At 31.0% G+C, this 22,848-nt stretch overlaps 1 protein-coding gene across 1 annotated transcript; it reads left to right on the plus strand.

Annotated features, from left to right (window-relative positions):
- Positions 1-16,247: 16,247 nt before the first annotated feature.
- On the plus strand, positions 16,248-18,083 carry LOC112765940 (heavy metal-associated isoprenylated plant protein 3). The gene is made up of 4 exons (XM_025811812.3): positions 16,248-16,514; positions 16,619-16,954; positions 17,128-17,218; positions 17,318-18,083. Exons 1-4 carry the CDS (start codon positions 16,503-16,505, stop codon positions 17,755-17,757), a joined length of 879 nt encoding a protein of 292 aa, XP_025667597.1. The 5' UTR covers positions 16,248-16,502; the 3' UTR covers positions 17,758-18,083.
- The last annotated feature ends 4,765 nt before the right edge of the window (positions 18,084-22,848 follow it).

The following is a 22,848-nucleotide window of genomic DNA, read 5'->3' on the forward strand; positions in this document are numbered from 1 at the left end:
AATCAACCCTAAACACTTGAGCGAATAGAGTGCAAACACATCCGGTGAGGGTTTGATGCTCAATTACATGTTTTCACCTATGATCATCATTCTTCATGCAAGTTTGTAAAAATATTTAATAACTCAATTCAATTGTGGATTAGACTTGCTAGTCCTTAGCCCTTGTGCATATATGTTTCTTGGGAATTGATTTATTTTGACCAAGCACTTGCATTCATTTAGATAGTTGCATATAGGTAGATTGCATTTAGTTAGTTTACATTGAATAAATGTTGATGCCCTTTGCTTTCTCTTGGCTTAAGCATGAGGACATGCTTGGTTTAAGTGTGGGGAGGTTGACAAACCCCAATTTGACGGTTTATCTTGTGTTGAATTTAGGGGATTTTATCACCTTTTACCCACATTTATTCAATGAAATAGCATGGTTTTGTATATTCTCCTTTAATTGTGCTTAAGAGTGAAAACATACTTTTTAGGTCTTAAAATAGCTAAATTTAATTCTCCTTGATTCCATTAGATGCCTTGACATGTTTGCTAAGTGATTTCAGATTTAGAAGGCAAAGATTGGATCAAGGGAATGAAGAAAGAAGCATGAAAAGGTGGAGAACTCATGAAGAAATGAAAGAACCGGAAAGCTGTCAAGCCGACCTCTTCGCACTTAAACGACCATAACTTGAGCTACAGAGGTCCAAATGATGCGGTTCCAGTTGGGTTGGAAAGCTAACATCCGGGGCTTCGAAACGATATAAGATTTGCCATAGTTGCTACACGTATGGTGGCGCGCACGCGCAAAGTACGCGCACGCGCCGTTGCTGCCACCTAGTTCACTTAAAGCAAAACGTGGCCAACGAATTCTAAAGCCTTGTGGGTCCAATCCAACTCATTTCTGATGCTATTTAAGCCAAGGATTGAAGGGGAATCAACATACTTTTCACACTTTAGATGTTAGTTATCATTAGTTTAGTTTTAGCTTAGTTTAGTAGTGAGAGTTAGTTTCTAGAGAGAGAAGCTCTCACTTCTCTCTAGAATTAGGATTAGGGTTTAGTTCAATAATCTTAGATCTAGATTTTAATTCATGCTTTCATCTCCTTCTACCTCTCAATTCTTTGTTGTTACATTCATTCTTCTTCCATTCTTTAGTTGTAATTTCCTTTATGTTGTTCTTATATTTTGTTGTAGATCTACTATTGTTCCTTCCATTTTCTTTCAATTCAATAAGAGGTAATTCATAACAATTGTTCTTCTTTGCTTTTCTATTGTTGATCTCTTATTTTTGTAGTTGTAGATTCCTTTAATTCTTGCATTTAATAATGTTTACTCCTCTTGCACTTTATGTGTTTGTTGAAATGTCTCTTTTAGTTTTAGTGTAGATTTTGTTCCTCTTGGCCTAGGTAGAGTAATTAGTGACACTTGAGTTATCTAATTCCTTTGTTGATTGATAATTGGAGAGATTGCTAATTGGTTTGGAGTGCACTAAAGCTAGTCTTTCCTTGGGAGTTGGCTAGGACTTGTGGCTCAAGTCAATTCATCCACTTGACTTTCCTTTCTTTAGTAAGGGTTAACTAAGTGGTAGCAATGAACAATTCTCATCACAATTGAGAAGGATAACTAGGATAGGACTTCTAGTTCTCATATCTTGCCAAGAGCTTTTATAGTAGTTAGTTTATTTCCATTGCCATTTACTTTTCATGCCCCTCATCCAAAACCCCAAAATAACTCATAACCAATAACAAGACACTTTATTGTAATTCCTAGGGAGAACGACCCGAGGTTTAAATACTTCGGTTTATAGATTTTAGGGGTTTGTACTTGTGACAAACAAATTTTTGCATGAAAGGATTATTGTTGGTTTAGAGACTATACTTCAACGAGATTTCATTTGTGAAATTCTAAACCGTCAAAAATCCAATCGTCAGTCGTGGTTTGAGTAAGTTGTGTTTCTTGAGTTGTTTTGGTTTGAGTTTTTCTGCCACGGTTGCTGGCTGTGGGTGTGGTTATCTCCCCATCTGAGATTTGGATGGTTCTTCCAGGATGGATTGTAGGTGTCACCATAAACCTCATTTTGGCATGAGCCTTGGTTGTGCACATATTGAGGTTGTTCCTGCTGCTGATTTTCTTGGTTTTCTTCATTTTGTCCCCATGTGGTTGATGGTTGGCTTGTATTCACTGCTGCAACTTGTAAACTATCAATCTTTTTAGCCATCTGCTCAAATTGTTCTTGAATCTGCTGCTGCATTATCTTGTTTTGAGCTAGGAGGGTGTCAACCCCTTCCATTTCTAACACTCCTTTCCTTAGTGATGGTTGGTGTTGTCTCTGATGGCCAAAGAAATATTGGTTGTTAGCCACCATGTCAATGAGGTTCTGAGCTTCTTCAGCTGTCTTCATGAGTTGCATTGAGCCTCCTGCTGAATAGTCAAGTGCCTCTTGAGCTTTCATTGTCAGTCCTTCATAGAAATTTTGGAGTTTATCCCATTCATTAAACATCTCAGGAGGGCACTTCCTGATTAGAGCTTTGTATCGTTCCCATGCCTCATACAAGGGTTCAGCATCCATTTGTGTGAATGTTTGTACTTCAGTCTTCAATCTAATAACTCTTTGAGGTGGGTAAAACTTGGCAAGAAACTTGGTTACTAGATCATCCCAGTTGTTGATGCTATCTCTTGGAAATGACTCCAACCATTGAGTGGCTTTGTCTTTGAGGGAAAATGGAAATAGCAGCAATTTGTAACTGTCAGGATGCACACCATTGGTCTTCACTGTGTTACATATCCTCAGGAAGGTGGATAGGTGCTGGTTTGGATCTTCCAAGGGGCCTCCTCCATAGGAACAATTGTTCTGCACCAAGGTGATGAGTTGGGGCTTCAATTCAAAGTTATTTGCATCGACATTTGGGGTAAGAATGCTACTCCCACAATGCCTTGGATTAGCGAGTGTATATGAAGCCAAGACTCTCCTCTGGGGTTGACCATTGTTGTTGGCCATTCTCACTGGTGGATTTGTTGGATTTGTTGAGTGTTCCTCCAATTCATGATATTCTTCATCTGATTCTTCCTCTCCAGCAACATTTTTTTCTATTGCTTCTCTTCTTAGCCTTCGGAGGATTCTTTCGTCAGTTTCATGAAAGGTAGGGATCTCTCTTCTTGTATCTGACATACAAGCAAAACATAAGAATCACACAACACCAGAAAGGCAATAACACTTCAATCCATGGCTGAAGTGAAATATTAGTTAGCTTAAGCAAAAATTCAAACAGTAAGCGGGTTAGCAACGAAAATAAAGAAACAAAAAAGAAAAAGTGCTTGATCTAGATCACCACCTCACTTAATCATTGTCAATCTATTCAATCCCCGGCAACGGCACCAAAAACTTGATGGGATATTTCGTGTGGAAAAACGAATTTCTCCAAAACACCCAAAACTAACCGGCAAGTGCACCGGGTCGCATCAAGTAATAATAACTCACGGGAGTGAGGTCGATCCCACAGGGATTGAAGGATTGAGCAATTTTAGTTTAGTGGTTGATTTAGTCAAGCGAATCAAGATTTGGTTGAGAGATTTGTGATTTGCAGAATTTAAATTGCATAGAAAGTAAAGGGAATGGGTAATTGGCATGAAATTAAAGAGAACAGGAATTAAAGTGCTGAATCTTAAAGAACAAGAAATTAAATGGCAGAAACTTAGAACGCAAGAAATGTAAATTGCAAAATCTTAAAGTGCAAGAAATGTAAATGGCTTGAATTGTAAAGGGAGTTGGGAGTTGGATTTGCAGAAATTAAACAAGGAAAAGTAAAATTGCAACAAGCAGAAGAGTGGAAGATGTCTTGAATCAAACCGGATCTTCAACAGAAAAGTAAATGAGCATGAAAAGCAGTAAACAGGGGATGTAAAATTGGAATTCAGATCTCAGGACCCAAGAGACTAGAAAACCAAGTCTAGATCTCAATGCCTTCCTAGATCCAACAAGAACAATTGCAAAGGAAATGTAAATTGCAAAGAAAGTAGATGAAGAAGCAATTAACCAAAACTGAAATTCAATAAAGCAGAGAATTAAACAAGATCCCAAGGTGAGATTGAAACAGAATTTCTTCAATTCTCCACCCAAGATCCAAGACAAGAAAAGTAAAGAGTGCTGGGCAAGAACAAGGAAGAAGAGAGATCAATTCTCCTCCCCAATTCTCTTGAATTAAAACAACAATGCTAGAATGTAAAAGTGAGCTCCCAATCCAAACCGAAAAGAAAGCTCTATGAAAACTAAAAAGGGAAGCTCCCTCAAAACTTAAATTCTAATCTATTTATACACTTTCTTCAAATGGTCTTCAAGCCTTCAATTGGGCCTTTGCTCTTGGTGGAATTGGGTTGAGAGAGGCCTTGGTTGATTGCTCTTGGAGTTTGGAGAAGAACCAAATTGAACCGGGTTGGAATCATGAAAGCTTGAGTAAAAGTTGGAGTAAAAGTTAGGGGGCTAACTTTTGCTCCAACTTTTCACATCAGCACCCTTGTTTTGCTGATACCAACGTTGGGGCAAAAGTTAGGGGTCTAACTTTTGCTCCAACGTTGGCCTCCCCTTGCTTATTCATGGCGCCAACGTTAGCCAAAAAGTTAGGGGGCTAACGTTGGCGCAAACTTTTTGTAGTCCAGGGAGTGTTTTTCATGCGCCAACGTTAGCCAAAAAGTTAGGGGGCTAACGTTGGCGCAAACTTTTTGTGCATCCAGGGAGTGTTTTTCATGCCAAAAGTTAGCCAAAAAGTTAGGGGGCTAACTTTTGCTCCAGCTTTTGCCCAAAAGTTAGCCAAAAAGTTAGGGGGCTAAATTTTGGTCCAGCTTTTGGCTTCCTGGTTCATTTTCAATTAATCCAAAAGTTTGAGCTAAAGTTTGAGGCAAACTTTTGCTCAAACTTTTTGTTCTCTCTTCCTCCTAGCCCTTCCTTCTTGCATCAACCTTTCTCCAAGCTTTCTTCACCTATCATTAATCAACCAAACACATCAAAGCTATGCTCAAAATCATGAGATATTCATTCTTTCATAATAAGTGACAATTATAGCATAAAACCTCATGAAATTGCATTAATTTATACATGGTTGATTAAATCAAAGGAAGCATGAAAATCTACCCAATTGGCTTGCTTATGGCTCAAGAAAGTGCATAATTCAATTGAAAACAAAAGAAAAAGGCTAGTGAAACTAGGCTAAGATGACTTGTCATCACCCGGTCACACTTACGTCGTAGGATCAACAGAATATCGAGTTTTCAACCTGGTACACGTGGTGGCAAGCCACGGCACTTAATCCAGGGAACCTCATATCTCAGATATTTCAAATTCATAAGCCATATAAATAATTCAAAGATCATATCTCAACATTCTCAACATTCTCAACATCATAATCATTCATCAATCCAAATCTCATTTCCAAATTCAATCAAAAACCATATTTCAGAAAAAATTCTCAATCATCCTTCTTTCCATTCCGTTCACTAACAACCCCAATTCAAAACATATTTCTTTCTTTGATAAATAAATCAACCTTAAGACATGTAATGTTTTAAACCAAATCTTTTCAGATAATACTTAAAGTGGAACTTCCAATTTTATAAAATTTCGGCAGCATCTCCTCTAAAACTCGGACACTGCCACCCTTTTCGGATCCCATCCAAACATTTCTCAAATCTTTTTCAACCATATCCAAATCTCAAACATTTTCCAGAGTTGAGCCAGTTCCAATACCAAATTATTTTTAAATCAAACCAATTCCAATAGTAAAACTCTTTTTAAAATCAAATCAGCTCAAATAGTAGTTCACTTATAAAATCAGACCAGCCCTCAGAATCGATTCATTTATATTACTAAGTAAACTCCAAAACCAAGAAAAATCCACTTTTCATACTAATCAAGCAAATAACATTTCAAACCGGTTTTTATCAACAACCATACACCACTCACGCAATCAAGCATCCAATAATCCAGTCCAACTAACCATCACATCCACAAGACAAATATAATCACAGAAATATATCTTTTTGCATCAATATCTATTTATCACAACTCTGAATTATAAAATAAATTTTAAGAAAACTCCTACCTCAGTTAGCTGAGTCCTCGTAACTAATCGTGATAATTTCCTTTTCTTTCAATTCATGGCGACAGTGATAACAATAACCCCCACGGGAACAGCAACAGCAACTTTGGAAGGAAATTTAATAGTAACTGAAACAAATGCAAGGGCAGAATAGAACAGATCATCAAAGGAGCAATAATCAGAATATTGGTTGTAGAACAAAACCAATCTTACCCAAAAGAAATACTGGAATGGAGCAGCAGCTCTGGTACTCAGAAGAACACAGACCAAAGACCAGGGCATACATCCTAGGGGCAGCATTAACCGGGGTAATAGCGACGTCAATTCCAATGATACTCCATTAACAGCGACATCAATAATTCTCATAGCAGTAACCAAGGTTGCAACAAAATAGAGAGTTCAAATTCAATGGAATCGGAAATAGAAATGAATTTAATGGAATTGAAAATAGAGATAGCTTACAATAGGGTTTCCGGGCAGCTCCATCGTTGGTTTCCAACAACCCCAACGGCAATACCCATGGCGGCAGAGACTTTGGCAATTGCGAAACCAGAAGCAGGGGCAGAACAGTGATCCTAATGGTGGCACAGAACTCACCAACGACCCTGGCAGCGGCGGAGATCCTTTCTTCCTCTTCTATGTGTGTGTGTTATGCGATGATGACGGCTTGGGCAGTAGCGGCGGTGTCAACCCAGCAGCAGCGACGGCATGGCGGTTCGGCGCTGATGAAAGCATGGCGGGGACGCAGCAGAGGCTCCGTCCTCCACTGGCTCAGCGGCGATTCACAGCCCCAGCGACGGTGACCGACACGACGAGCAGCTTCTTCCTCGCGGTGTCTGACTCCCTTCGTGCTTGACAGCGTTTGGTGGCAATGAAGGCATGGCGGCGACGCTGTGCGGTGGCGGCGCGACGGCGGGCTGAACGTGGTTGGGTGTGGTGGTGCGTCTTCTTCCCCCTCTTCTCGCGGATCTCTCTCTCTCTCTCTTGCCAACAGCGGCGACGGCGGTGGCAGTGACACCCACCGCGCCGCCTTCCTCTCCTTCCCCTTTCCCCTTTCCTGCGTCTCCCTTCCCCTCTCTTCCCTTTCTTTCTTCTTTCTTTCTTTTTTTTTTAACTGATGCTGGGTATGGTCAAGGGGAACATTAGCTGTGGTTAGGGTTACGTTAGAAGGGGTTAGGGTTTTGGGGTTTAATTTGGGAATTAGGGTTTAATTTGGGACAAAAGTGAAATTAACAAATTCTGGGTAAATTGGAGTTTGGTCAATTTTAATAAAATTAAAGTATATTATAAAAATTTGAAATCTAATTTGATCTCTTAAAATTACTTTAAAAATACTACTTAATTATCAATTTACGACTCAACTTTTAATCATATATTCTAATTTAAAATTAGAAATAATATAATTTATTTTCTGTTTATAAAAATTAAAATATTAAATTCTAGAATCTCTATTATTTAATTAGATCGTATAAAATTCTTATTCTTTTGCAACTGTTAAGCTATATAATTTTAAATATAGAAAATTATTCAATAAGTATAAAATTAAGTAAAATTTTTAATTTAATTGTCAGAACTTGATTTAATTAGCTTTAATAAAATAATTTTTGGAAATAAAATTTTTAATAAATAAATAAATTGAAATTAATTTATAATAAGATTTATTTGAAAATCCGGAGTCTTACATTTGTTATATTATGATATTTTTCTTCAATTCTAAAAGTGAATTTTTTATTGAAGTAAAATATTTTTCTTCAATTTTATGTTTATGTAAAATTAAATGTATAAATATATTAAAGATTATCAGTGATAAGAAACTTTATTTGATAATAATTTATTAGAATAAGGTCAAAATTAAAATTGTAATGGGAATAACAAACCATTATTATTAACAATGAATAAATTCGTCAGTGCTTCAATCTTCATACAAAATCGGATTTTGCTGCAAAACTAAAAATTGTTCCGCAGTCGGGAGTTCAACCCAAAAATTCTCATAATTGAATTTGCTTGAGTGCTACTGCGGATGATGAAATTGTTGTCCATTTATCTAATAATTTTTATTTTTATTATCTTAATTTTTAGTTGATATTTTGATAGACAAGTTCTCGTATTTATTATATTATGATATTTTTCTTCAAATCTAAAAGTGAGTTTTTTATTGAAGTAGAATATTTTTCTTCAGTTTTATGTTTATATAAAATTAAATGTAAAAATATATTAAAGATTGTCAGTGATAATAAATTTTATTTGATAATAATTTATTAGAATAAGGTCAAAATTAATATTGTAATGGGAATAACAAACCATTATTATTAACAATGAATAAATTCGTCCGTACTTCATACAAAGTCAAAACTAAAAATTGTCCCGCAATCGGGAGTTGAACCCAAAAATTCTCATAATTGAATTTGCCTGAGTGCTACTACGGATGCTGAAATTGTTGTCCATTTATCTAACAATTTTTATTTTTATTATCTTAATTTTTGGTTGATATTTTGATAGACAAGTTCTAGTATTTGTTATATCATGATTTTTTTTCTTTAATTCTAAAAGTGAATTTTTTATTGAAGTAAAATATTTTTTCAATTTTATGTTTATGTAAAATTAAATGTATAAATATATTAAAGATTATCAGTGATAATAAACTTTATTTGATAATAATTTATTAGAATAAGGTCAAAATTAATATTGTAATGGGAATAATAAACCATTATTATTAACAATAAATAAATTCGTCCGTGCTTCATACAAAATCGGATTTTGCTGCAAAACTAAAAATTGTTCTGCAGTCGGGAGTTCAACCCAAAAATTCTCATAATTAAATTTGCCTGAGTGTTACTGCGGATGATAAAATTGTTGTCCATTTATCTAACAATTTTTATTTTTATTATCTTAATTTTTGATTGATATTTTGATAGACAAGTTCTCGTATTTATTATATTATGATATTTTTCTTCAAATCTAAAAGTGAGTTTTTTATTGAAGTAGAATATTTTTCTTCAATTTTATGTTTATATAAAATTAAATGTAAAAATATATTGAACATTATCAGTGGTAATAAACTTTATTTGATAATAATTTATTAGAATAAGGTCAAAATTAATATTGTAATGGGAATAACAAACCATTATTATTAACAATGAATAAATTCGTCCGTGCTTCATACAAAGTCGGATTTTGCTGCAAATGTAGCACCCTAACTTTTAGCACGTCATGATCGTACTAAAAGTAAGGAGTTACTAACCTATTTTTCTTATTTACTATTTATCTGTTTAATATTGAGCCTTTAATTCGATATCGCGTCTCAATTTTTAAGAAAATGCCTGAAAAGTTTACTTTTTTTAACTAAAATCAAATATCAAATATCAAAGATCTCCAAACAATACTAATCACATAACTATTAATAATAATAAATATTGTACAAAAGAAATAAAAAAAGAATTCAGATACAATTCCTATCCCTCTGGATAAAATAAAATCTTAAATAACAAGGGCGAGGGAATTCTACGAAAGCAACTCAATTCATAACTTAACTCAAATAAAACTAATAACCGTCCGCAACTGTAAGCTGAGCCTTCGAACCTGTGTCACTGAAAGGGTGGAAAATTTTTGGGTGAGAACAAACCACACGTTCTCAGTAGGGAATGGGAATGCCGTAAAAGTAATGAATTTAATGCAAATAATTTAATTTACTTAGTAAAACTATTTTGTTAAACATTTGAAAATATTTTTATTTCTACTTTAGATAAATAATTACTTTTTGCTAAATATCTAAACTTAAAGCAGGTTTTAATAATGAAATTAGTCATATTAACCATCTCTCAGCCACATAATCATTTTTCAACCACAACATCTCACCTCAATATATCCGTGAACTAACAGCACAAGTAAGGGATTCAAACCAACATACAACCAAGTCAAACAGCACAATCACAGAGAAGTAATACAAGCAAACACAACCAAATACAAATGTGCAAACAACATGATGCATGTCTATTCCTAATGCAGGCCATGAGCTCATGTGTCGGTTGCCTACCCACTCCCGACATTACCCGGGCACAAGTCCCAGATATGGCTTTCCAAATGCATACAGTGTGCTTATAAGTCGTACGGCTAGGCCGCATCAGTGTGACTTTCCAAATCAATAAGCGTACATCTGGAAAACAGTTCTCAGTGTGTGAGCGTCCCCCACTTTACATTTGGCACTAAGGCCCAAACAATATCACATCTACTCTCCTGTGGCAGTTATTTTATTAATTCATATATTCCTTTAATCTTTGTTCTCTGCTCTCCTGTGGCAGAGATTCCTTTTCTTAAAAAAAACGAGCTCAAAACAATACTTTTAAACAAAATCTCTCCTTACAAAATTAGATTTAAAAACATTATGTTTTTCTTAATAAATCGAGTTTTAAAAAAAATAAAGTACACCTTTTCTCAACTAAATAAATCTTAAATAATTTAATTTTCTAAAATCAAATCTTTTAAAATAACTTTTCAAATAAAACCTCAGATTTTATAAAACTTCGGCAGCATTTCCTCTAAAATTCGGACTAAACTACCCTTACGGGTTTCCTATTCCTCAACAATTCACCAACTTTTTCCTTAACAATTCTCAAATCAGCGAAATTCTTAATAATTAGAAAGCAGTCACATTCACAGCAATAATCCATACTCAATAACATTACTATTATTAATATATATATATATATATATATATATATATATATATATATATATTTGCAATTATCCAATTAACTTTGTTGGCATTTTAAATTAAAAACGTTTATCTTTAGAAACAAATTCCATACCTTCGTACGAAATCAAAATCAACGAAAATTTTAGAGAAGCTTTCTGACCAAGTTGCTAAAAAAGAAAGCGTCAGAAATCATCTGTGCCTCCTAATACTACAATTGGCCGAACTCAAAGAGAAAAGAAGTTACATCACCGTCAACTTCTACTGGACAAAAATAACGCCAATATACAAAAAAAAAAAATACAAATATTTTTACCGGACTGAATTTTTAATTGAAGTTACTAATCTCAAAAAATCGAAACCATAAATTTTACGGTGCCATGGTTTCTCTCATTCTCTTCTCACGGTTTTCTTTCTATCTCCGTGCTTTCTTTTCTTTCTTAACGCTAAAAGGGAGAAATGAGATGTTGAAGATGATGATTAATGAAGATTAGGAAGCTTAGGTGTCGTTAGTTAATAAAGAATGGAACATGTGTCATGATATTAACATATATATACATATATGTATTAATACAAGCTACCCTAGGTTTTTCTTACTTTTTGTTTCCTTAATGGTTTCGGCGAATAATAATAATAATAATAATAATAATAATAATAATAATAATAATCAATTTTTATTTTGTCTATTAAAATAATTTTAATAAATAATTCAAACTAATAGAATAAATTATAATCAAATTAAATTTTAATACTAATAAAATTCTATTTAATTATTTTTGTTAGAAATAATTTTTTGAAAAACAAAATTCAACAAATATAATAACTCATAAATAACTAATTATTTAATTTTCGAAAACTTGGATCTTACAGCAAAACTAAAAATTGTTCCACAACAGGGAGTTGAACTCGAAAATTCTCATCATTAAATTTGCCTAAGTGTTACTACGGATGCTGGAATTATTGTCCATTTGTCTAACAATTTTTATTTTTATTATCTTAATTTTTTCTTGATATTTTAATAGACAAGTTCTCGTATTTGTTATATTATGATATTTCTTCAATTCTAAAAGTGAGTTTTTTATTGAAGTAAAATATTTTTTCTTCAGTTTTATGTTTATATAAAATTAAATATAAAAATATATTAAAGATTGAGTTGAACCCGGAAATTCTCATCATTGAATTTGCCTAAGTGCTACTATGGATGATGGAATTGTTGTCCATTTATCTAACAATTTTTATTTTTATTAACTTAATTTTTGGTTAATATTTTCATAGACAAGTTCTAGTATTTGTTATATTATGATATTTTTCTTCAATTCTAAAAGTGAGTTTTTTATTGAAGTAAAATATTTTTCTTCAGTTTTATGTTTATGTAAAATTAAATGTAAAAATATATTAAAGATTATCAGTGATAACAAACTTTATTTGATAATAATTTATTAGAGTAAGGTCAAAATTAATATTGTAATAGAAATAACTAACCATTATTATTAATAATGAATAAATTCGTCCGTACTTCATACAAAGTTGGATTTTGATGCAAAACTAAAAATTGTTCCGTAGCTGGGAGTTGAACTCGAAAATTCTCATCAATGAATTTGCCTGGGTGCTACTACTGACGATGGAATTGTTGTCCATTTATCTAACAATTTTTATTTTTATTATCTTAATTTTTGGTTGATATTTTGATAGACAAGTTCTCGTATTTGTCATATTATGATATTTTTCTTCAATTCTAAAAGTGAGTTTTTTATTGAAGTAAAATATTTTTCTTCATTTTTATGTTTATATAAAATTAAATGTAAAAATATATTAAAGATTATCAATGACAATAAACTTTGTTTGATAATAATTTACTAGAGTAAGGTCAAAATTAATATTGTAATGGGAATAACTAACCATTATTATTAACAATGAATAAATTCGTCCGTCCTTCTTACAAAGTTGAATTTTGCTGCAAAAATAAAAATTGTTCCACAACAGGGAGTTGAACCCGGAAATTCTCATCATTAAATTTGTCAAAGAGCTACTACGAATGCTGGAATTATTGTCCATTTGTCTAACAATTTTTATTTTTATTATCTTAATTTTTGGTTGATATTTTGATAGATAAGTTCTCGTATTTGTTATATTATGATATTTTCTTCAATTCTAAAAGTGAATTTTTTATTGAAGTAAAATATTTTTCTTCAGTTTTATGATTATGTAAAATTATATATAAAAATATATTAAAGTTTATCAGTGATAATAAACTTTATTTGACAATAATTTATTAGAGTAAGGTCAAAATTAATATTGTAATGGAATAACTAACCATTATTATTGCAAAATTAAAAATTGTTCCGCAGCCAAAGGTTGAACCTGGAAATTCTCATCATTGAATTTTTCTGAGTGCTACTGCGGATGATGAAATTGTTGTCCATTTATTTAACAATTTTTATTTTTATTTTCCTAATTTTTGGTTAATATTTTGATAGACAAGTTCTCGTATTTGTTATATTATGATATTTTTCTTCTATTCTAAAAGTGAGTTTTTTATTGAAGTAAAATATTTTTCTTCAATTTTATGTTTATGTAAAATTAAATGCATAAATATATTAAAAATTATCAGTGATAATAATTTATTTGATAATAATTTATTAGAATAAGGTCAAAATTAATATTGTAATGGGAATAACAAATCATTATTATTAACAATGAATAAATTCATCTGTGCTTCATACAAAATCGGATTTTGCTGCAAAACTAAAAATTGTTCCGCAGACGGGAGTTCAACCAAAAAATTCTCATAATTAAATTTGCCTGAGTGCTACTGCGGATGATGGAATTGTTGTCCATTTATCTAATAATTTTTATTTTTATTATCTTAATTTTTGGTTGATATTTTGATAGACAAGTTCTCGTATTAAATATATTATGATATTTTTTTTCAAATCTAAAAGTGAGTTTTTTATTGAAGTAGAATATTTTTCTTCAGTTTTATATTTATATAAAATTAAATGTAAAAATATATTAAAGATTATCAGTGATAATAAACTTTATTTGATAATAATTTATTAGAATAAGGTCAAAATTAATATTGTAATGGGAATAACAAACCATTATTATTAACAATGAATAAATTCGTCCGTGCTTCATACAAAGTCAAAACTAAAAATTGTTCCGCAATCGGGAGTTGAACTTGAAAATTCTCATCATTGAATTTGCCTGAGTGCTACTACGAATACTGGAATTGTTGTCCATTTATCTAACAATTTTTATTTTTATTATCTTAATTTTTGGTTGATATTTTGATAGACAAGTTCTAGTATTTGTTATATCATGATTTTTTCTTCAATTCTAAAAGTGAGTTTTTTATTGAAGTAAAATATTTTTTTTTATTTTATGTTTATGTAAAATTAAATGTATAAATATATTAAAGATTATCAGTAATAATAAACTTTATTTAATAATAATTTATTAGAATAAGGTCAAAATTAATATTGTAATGGGAATAACAAACCATTATTATTAATAATGAATAAATTCGTCCGTGCTTACTGCAAAACTAAAAATTGTTCCGCAGTCGGGAGTTCAACCCAAAAATTCGCATAATTGAATTTGGCTGAGTGCTACTGCGGATGATGGAATTGTTGTCCATTTATGTAACAATTTTTATTTTTATTATCTTAATTTTTGGTTGATATTTTGATAGACAAGTTCTCGTATTTCTTATATTATTATATTTTTCTTCAAATCTAAAAGTGAGTTTTTTATTGAAGTAGAATATTTTTCTTCTGTTTATGTTTATATAAAATTAAATGTAAAAATATATTGAAGATTATCAGTGATAATAAACTTTATTTGATAATAATTTATTAGAATAAGGTCAAAATTAATATTGTAATGGGAATAACAAACCATTATTATTAACAATGAATAAATTCGTCCGTGCTTCATACAAAGTCGGATTTTGCTGCAAAACTAAAAATTGTTCCGCAACAGAGAGTTGAACCCAGAAATTCTCATCATTAAATTTGCCTAAGTGCTACTACGGATGCTGGAATTATTGTCCTTTTGTCTAACAATTTTTATTTTTATTATCTTAATTTTTGGTTGATATTTTGATAGACAATTTCTCTTATTTGTTATATTATGATATTTTCTTCAATTCTAAAAGTGAGTTTTTTATTGAAGTAAAATATTTTTCTTCAGTTTTATGTTTATATAAAATAAAATATAAAAATATATTAAAGTTTATCAGTGATAATAAACTTTATTTGACAATAATTTATTAGAGTAAGGTCAAAATTAATATTATAATGGAATAACTAACCATTATTATTGCAAAACTAAAAATTATTCCGCAGTCAGAAGTTGAACCTGGAAATTTTTATCATTGAATTTTCCTGAGTGCTACTGCGGATGATGAAATTGTTGTCCATTTATTTAACAATTTTTATTTTTATTTTTCTAATTTTTGGTTGATATTTTGATAGACAAGTTCTCGTATTTGTTATATTATGATATTTTTCTTCAATTCTAAAAGTGAATTTTTTATTGAAGTAAAATATTTTTCTTCAGTTTTATGTTTATGTAAAATTAAATGTATAAATATATTAAAGATTATCAGTGATAATAAACTTTATTTGATAATAATTTATTAGAATAAGGTCAAAATTAATATTGTAATGGGAATAACAAACCATTATTATTAACAATGAGTAAATTCATCCGTGCTTCATACAAAATCAGATTTTGCTGCAAAACTAAACATTTTTTCGCAGTCAGGGAGTTCAACCCAAAAATTCTCATAATTGAATTTGCCTGAGTGCTACTGCGAATGATGGAATTGTTGTCCATTTATCTAATAATTTTTATTTTTATTATCTTAATTTTTTGTTGATATTTTGATAGACAAATTCTCGTATTTATTATATTATGATATTTTTTTTCAAATCTAAAAGTGAGTTTTTTATTGAAGTAGAATATTTTTCTTCAGTTTTATGTTTATATAAAATTAAATGTAAAAATATATTAAAGATTATCAGTGATAATAAACTTTATTTGATAATAATTTATTAGAATAAGGTCAAAATTAATATTGTAATGGGAATAACAAACCATTATTATTAACAATGAATAAATTCGTCCGTGCTTCATACAAAGTCGGCTTTTGCTGCAAAACTAAAAATTGTTTCGCAACCGGGAGTTGAACCCAGAAATTCTCATCATTGAATTTGCCTGAGTGCTACTACGGATACTGGAATTGTTGTCAATTTATCTAACAATTTTTATTTTTATTATCTTAATTTTTGGTTGATATTTTGATAGACAAGTTCTAGTATTTATTATATCATAATTTTTTTTCTTCAATTCTAAAAGTGAGTTTTTTATTGAAGTAAAATATTTTTTTTCAGTTTTATGTTTATATAAAATTAAATGTAAAAATATATTAAAGATTATCAGCGATAATAAACTTTATTTGATAATAAACTTTATTTGAAAGTTGAAAGAGAATAAGAGATGAAGAATGTTACGCCAAGAGTCCAGCGTGGCCGCGTGGGGTAGTAGCATACACGCGCCAGCGTTACTGAGATGACTTAACTGTACTACACACTAAACCGGTATATATAGCGTTTTAGGCTTTTAGCTGAATTCATAGCTACCACAGCACTCTTTCACTCACTAAACTCATTTTCCAAAAACCAAAAATTAACACCTGTCCCTTCGTTTTCCCAGACAGAGTAACCACCACAATGGGCGAGGAGGTACACAACTACACACTCTTTTTTTTCTTTTTTAAATTCTGTGAAATAATGAATAATTGATTTTGTTGTGTTGTAATTTTGATCCATGTTACGTTTTGTTGCAGAAGAAGAAAAGCGAGGGAGGAGAAAACAATGTGGTGTTGAAGGTGGATTGCAGCTGCGATGGCTGCGCTTCCAAGATCAGACGCTGCCTCCGCTCTTACCCCGGCGTCGAGAACGTCAAGGCGGAGAGCGACACTGGCAAGATAACCGTCACCGGAAAAGTTTCAGATCCCGCCAAAATGAAGGAGAAGCTTGAGGAGAAGCTCAGCAAGAAGGTGCTTCTTATCTCTCCTCAGATCAAGAAGGACAAAAATAACAAAAATGGCGACCATAATAATAAGGAGAACAAAAGCGACGGCGATAATAAGGAGAAGAAATCCAAAGAGAAAGAGAAAGAGGTTGGTTTCCGTTTTGAATTTTTCATTCACAGTCAGTAACAGTAATGGTCCCCCTGCTACCACATGTCTACCATTATTTCTCAACCTTCCCTTCCCGTTTTTGCCAGCCTGTCATTTTTCTTTTTCATTTTCTTAATTCAATTCAATTGAAATTGATTATTATATTGTAACAGACTCCGGTAATGACGACGGCGGTTCTGAAGGTGGCACTTCACTGCCAGGGATGCGTCGACAAAATCCGGAAAACTGTCTCCAAAACCAAAGGTATATCTATATCTATATATGTACACACTATTACTACTTAATTAATTAATTAATGGAGTAATTAGGGTTGATGAATGATGATGTAATTTGAAATCGTAGGAGTGAATGAAATGGAGATAAACAAAGAGAAAGAGACGGTGACAGTGCAGGGGACCATGGACGTGAAGGCTCTGGCTGCGAATCTAACGGAGAAGCTCAAGAGGAAGGTGGAGGTGGTCCCACCTAAGAAACCAGACAACAAGGAGAACAATGGTGGTGGTGGTGATGGCAAGAAGAACAAGGGAGGCGGTGGTGGTGGTAATAATAATAATGAAGAAATGGTGATGATGGAGCAGAATAGAATGGAGTATATGGCAGCTCCACATGTTCTATTTCCATCTGGATATGCTCCTGTTATGTATCCACATCATCCTGGCGGTTACAGCGGTTACAGCTATATGCCTGTGTATACGTACCCGGAGCAGTTTCACTTGCATGCACCACCACCACCACCTCAGATCTTCAGTGATGAGAACCCACATGCTTGCTCTCTCATGTGATCATCCTCATCGTCATCATGGTTATCATCATGCTCTTTAGGGATACCCAATAGAGACACTCTATTTTACTTTTCCACGGAAGCTTTTTTTTTTTTTTTTTTTTTTTTTTTTTAATGCTTATGACTTGTGATTAAAAGTAACTAATACTCCAAATCAGGATTTGTTATTAGCTATAATGCCATTGTAAATGACAAAAAAAATTGGAATCTCTCTCTTCCTCTCTCCCCACTTTCACAGCTGTTTAATTTGTTAAGACAATGTAAATTGGTTAAAAAAAATATATTATATATGGAATCAAATCAATGTATGTCTTGCAAGTTGCAAAACGAAGGTTCTACCAGTGTTCATCATGTTCCGATAAATTAAGACAAACAACAATAATATTCAAAATATGTATAGACAAAAAAGGGTTATAGATAGAAAAACTATTAGTAGTGAACTTTTATGTTTGTGCTGGATGGGAATTAGCTGTAGACAGTAAAATAGAGTTCAAACTTAATAATTTGGGCATGGCATGTGGCAATGGTGCATGTCCTTGTTAGGTGTCCTTGCACCAAGCAATACGTTTGTTGTTGTTGGTGGTGGTGGTGTTGGTATGCAGAGGTGAATACAGGTGAGGCACATTTATAGGGTCATTCCTACAAGTTTCTTGGTTGTCCTTGCTATTTAGCTTTCACAATTTGTCCTATACCATCATCCTTTGGGGCCAGGGGCCACTACCCTGAAGCCAGGTTCGTTAGTGGATTTCAAAACTGTCCTTTACTCCCTTCCCTTACGCCTATCTCTCTATTTTACATATCAATCATATTTGTCCCTATTCTATCTTTTCTTTTCACTGCTTTTCTACCTATATTTTCTTCCAATTTGGATCTTTTCCTATTGCTTTCTAAATGCCCCCACCAACACGCTACTTTGATTTTCATTCATTCATGTGCCTTGGACTATGCTGCTAACACAATTATTTCCATTAATTAATTATTTGCTAGTATAAAATGACTTCCATAGATTTTGACTCACAGACCACTACTAAGATCTTAAGGATCAACATCTTTAAAGTGAGGAAGATAGTAAAGTGATAAAATTAAAAGTTAATAATTCTTAAATTAAGATAATGGGACATACATTTTATAAAAATTATAAAATTAATAATGAATAATTCTTCATATTACCACTTTATTAATTTTCTCCGTTTAAAGGATACAAATTCAAGATTTTAAATTATTCGAGCAAAAGAAACTTTGGTTGAGAATTCTATTTTTCTAGTCTAAAGAGCAATTTTATTTGTAAATTTATTTTTAATTCTTGTAAATCGAACACATTCTAATTATTTTCTTAATATAAATAAAAAATTTAAGAAATGAACACTTTCAAAGAGTGAGAAGGAGTAAAATTTTATATTTTTTAGTCAATATACTATACCTAGTAAATCATTAACTTGCATGTTTTAATTAAAGTAAAAAGTTTCTACTTTAATAAAAAAAGAAGAAGAAGATATTCCGTCCTTAGTTAATTAATCTATTTATACATGACCCCATCACTCAAGCAATGAATTTGAAGACATGTGAAGTTTGTTCATAAAATTCTCTAGCAAGGTAACATTTCCAATGTGTAAAATATTTACAGCGCATAGCGCACATAAATAAAGCAGGGTAGGACAAGAAGAAAGACACGGGTGGCATTCAAAAAATTGATTCATAGACATGATGATTATGATTCCTTGATTTTATGAATGAGATGAACAAAATTTTCCCCCTTTTTTCTTCCTTTTAAAATGAATAATGATATGATTTTATTCTTAGCCACTATTGTAGGGGTGGTATCATTATATTTTTTTCTGAATTATTTTAGTAAAGATGTAAATCAGTAAATGTACCAAACTTTTAACTTCTAAGTATGGCCAAACACGCTCCATATAATAGCAACCATGTATTATCACTAATAAAAGTATATAATCAAGTAATTGAGTGTAATGTTTATGAATGACTCGTGAATTCTCTCCACCATTTAACCTACCTTTTGGTTTATTTTGAAACAAGTGAAAGTTGAGTTACATCAATTTTTTAAAAGATGACTACTTTTTTTACTAAAAATAGAAAGATTCGAACCCACAACCTCTTAGATGAACATAAAAAAATCATACCATTTAAACTATAATTTTTTGGCTAAAAAATAACTACTTAATAAAATATATTCATGTAAAAATAATTAGTATATTAAACCGATTAGTCAAATATATAAATATATTTATAATTCTTAATGATCATATTTTCACATAAAAATGTCTTAATATAAATAGTCAAAATTTTAAGTATACAATTTTGTTTTGAGTTACATGAGCTATTCACCTTGTAATAGCTAAATTGGTTGCATGTGCTACACATATACATAAACCTAATTAGTACCAACATGAGGGTTCATGATGAAGCATATTGGTTTTATGCATGGAATATATATGTCTTTGTGCTATATGATATGATGATGCTAATAAGCTTAGCTTGACCATCATATCCCCCTCTCTTTGATTTTTGTCTACCTTTGTGTGGAAAGAAACAAGAACCTTCATTCATAGATATTGGGGAAAAAATTTCATCAACAAGAGCAACACAATAATTATATTACACTTTTCAAAAGTCTATTTAAAAATGTTATTTGTACGTCAAAATCAATCACTAATATATTTGTGTATAAATATATGTGTAGTTTAATTTATTTTCAATGTGTATTTATATTTTAACATATATTTTATATTAGTAGCTGACTTTGATAGCTGATTTTAGTGTATACTTAACATAATCGAAATCTATTTATCCATACTTATATATGTTAATAATCAACAGATTAGAAAAAGGAAAAAAAAAAAGAATAACTACTTTTCTCTTTAATATTTTATCATCATGAATATTGCAGTTCTAACTTTGTGAGTGAGGATTAATAAAGACAACTCTTTGGAACAAAACTAGAATATTCTGATCATTACTTGCTAAATGAAACTTTGAGAGAGGTCAACCGCAAAATCAAACAATAAAATGCTTTTGGCCTTTAATTTGTTAAAAGTGTCTTCACAAGCATGCATGCTATGCTTTAATTTCTTTGTATATTAAAAAATAAATAAAATAAAAAGAGTGTTCATTTTTTTCTTCTCCTTTCTTTGAGATTCCATGTCCATGTGGTTAAAGTGCATCATTTATAGACTTTTATTTAACCCTAAGCTCTAAGACGTGACGAGCATGCAGCCATGTGAGGATAAACAACCATCACATATATATATGATATCTCAGAAATTCACAATAATTAAGTTAAAAGTGATGAAAAGAAAAAGGTCAAACAAATAAACTTTTAAAAAGGAATTATTGAGATACCCCTTTTTTTTTCCCTTAAAGATACAAGTCATTATATTTTTATCATAGGTTCTAGAATATACCAAAGGTTTTTTTTTTCAGTCTCTCTTCTTTTGTGGCCAGTCCTTTCTCCACTTCCTTGATACCAAAATTTTTTAGAAGCAATGAAATCAAATAATTATCTAATTAAACTTGAGAGCAATTAAGCCATCACATGTTGAAATTATTATTTGGTAGTAGCAAATAACTATAGTCAAAACAATTTATTCGCAATTATTAGGGAGTTTTATTTGGTAGAAGTAGTACCACATTTTATCAATGTATACATAATTAAACAATATTAATTAATTCAACAAATAATTAGTTTGGTTGCTTAACAATGCGGAGAAATAATGTTAGACATTGATCACAATGATGGCTACCTTGAAGGTAAGAAACGTCACAGAATCACAGAAAACATGGTGGTGGAGCATTAAATAGTACTAACATCAAGAAAATAAATAAGTAAAATGCACTGTTTTTTCTTTTTATTTTTGACAATGAAGTGAACTTTATTCATGGTTGAATTTCTCCCTAAGGGGGCCACACACTTTAAAGGGTCTGAAACTGAAACTACTAAATATTCCTCTTCACTTGTAAACGTGTAATTTATAAAATTTTGAGAAAAAGATCAATAGAACCTAATTTTATAATTCAAAGATACATACATTTTTTATTATTTAAAAATATAAAAAAATTTTCAGTTGTTAAAATATGAAATATTTAAGTTTATTCAAAAGAGTTATTTGTTTTTATATATTTTGGACGAAAAAAATTAAATATTTTATACTTTAAAAAATAAAAAATATTTTTATATTTTTAATTAGTAAAAAATTTATGTATCCTTAAATTATAAAATCAGAGACTTATTTATCATTTTCTCTAAAATTTTTAGAAAAAATGGTTGCGGGTTTACAAGGATTTGTTCAGATATCTGATGCCGTGTTTGCAAACCAATGTTCATTGTGTTAGCATATGAAACAGAAATTGCTTTTTTTTTAATTATTATTATTAGAAAATTTATCTACTTGACCTTATTTATTTGCACTTAACACACATATGATGAAGTTAGTTTTTCTTATTGAGAGGAGCTTGTAAACTTTTATCTCTTGTCCTTTCTTTTGTGCAGAAACAAAAAAAGCCAAAAAATCCGAAACCTTTTGCTTTTGCTTTTAACTGCTTCGCCAGTAACAATAGTAATTCATCACACTCACAGACAATATTAACTGAAGTTGAAGCCTTTTTATAAATGTGGTGGCAGCAAGCAAATCAATAATGGTAGGAAGACAATTATGTTAAGTGTATACTAAAATTAGTTATCAATATAGAATATATATTGAAGTATAAAATATATATTAAAAATTAATTAAATTACATATACATTTATACAAAAATATATAATAATTAATTTTAGTGTGTAAATAATATTTTTGATAACTAAAAATAAAACTACGTTCTAATAAAAATCTTGAACTTAGTCTGCAATAGAGCTGGCCTTATCAAAAAAGTTTAGTTCAATTTAACTTTTTATTTATTAACATGTTTTAGGAATATAAGTTTGCCAAAATTTTAAACAAGTCAGATTTAGATATCTAAATAAGTTTTTAATGTGATTCAAACTGAATTGTTTCTATCCTTATCTATAGCCTAAATTGTTTCTTCTATTTATTTTATTCAAAATTTCATAGTGAATAGTGATTGATGAAGAAACACA

Source organism: Arachis hypogaea, chromosome 17 (assembly GCF_003086295.3).
Source record: "Arachis hypogaea cultivar Tifrunner chromosome 17, arahy.Tifrunner.gnm2.J5K5, whole genome shotgun sequence".
NCBI classification, from domain to species: Eukaryota; Viridiplantae; Streptophyta; class Magnoliopsida; order Fabales; family Fabaceae; genus Arachis; species Arachis hypogaea.

Coding starts and splice junctions, on each gene's coding strand:
- LOC112765940 (XM_025811812.3), top strand. Junction 16,955..17,127: donor CCAAAGAGAAAGAGAAAGAG/GTTGGTTTCCGT, acceptor ATATTGTAACAG/ACTCCGGTAATGACGACGGC. Junction 17,219..17,317: donor AACTGTCTCCAAAACCAAAG/GTATATCTATAT, acceptor TTGAAATCGTAG/GAGTGAATGAAATGGAGATA.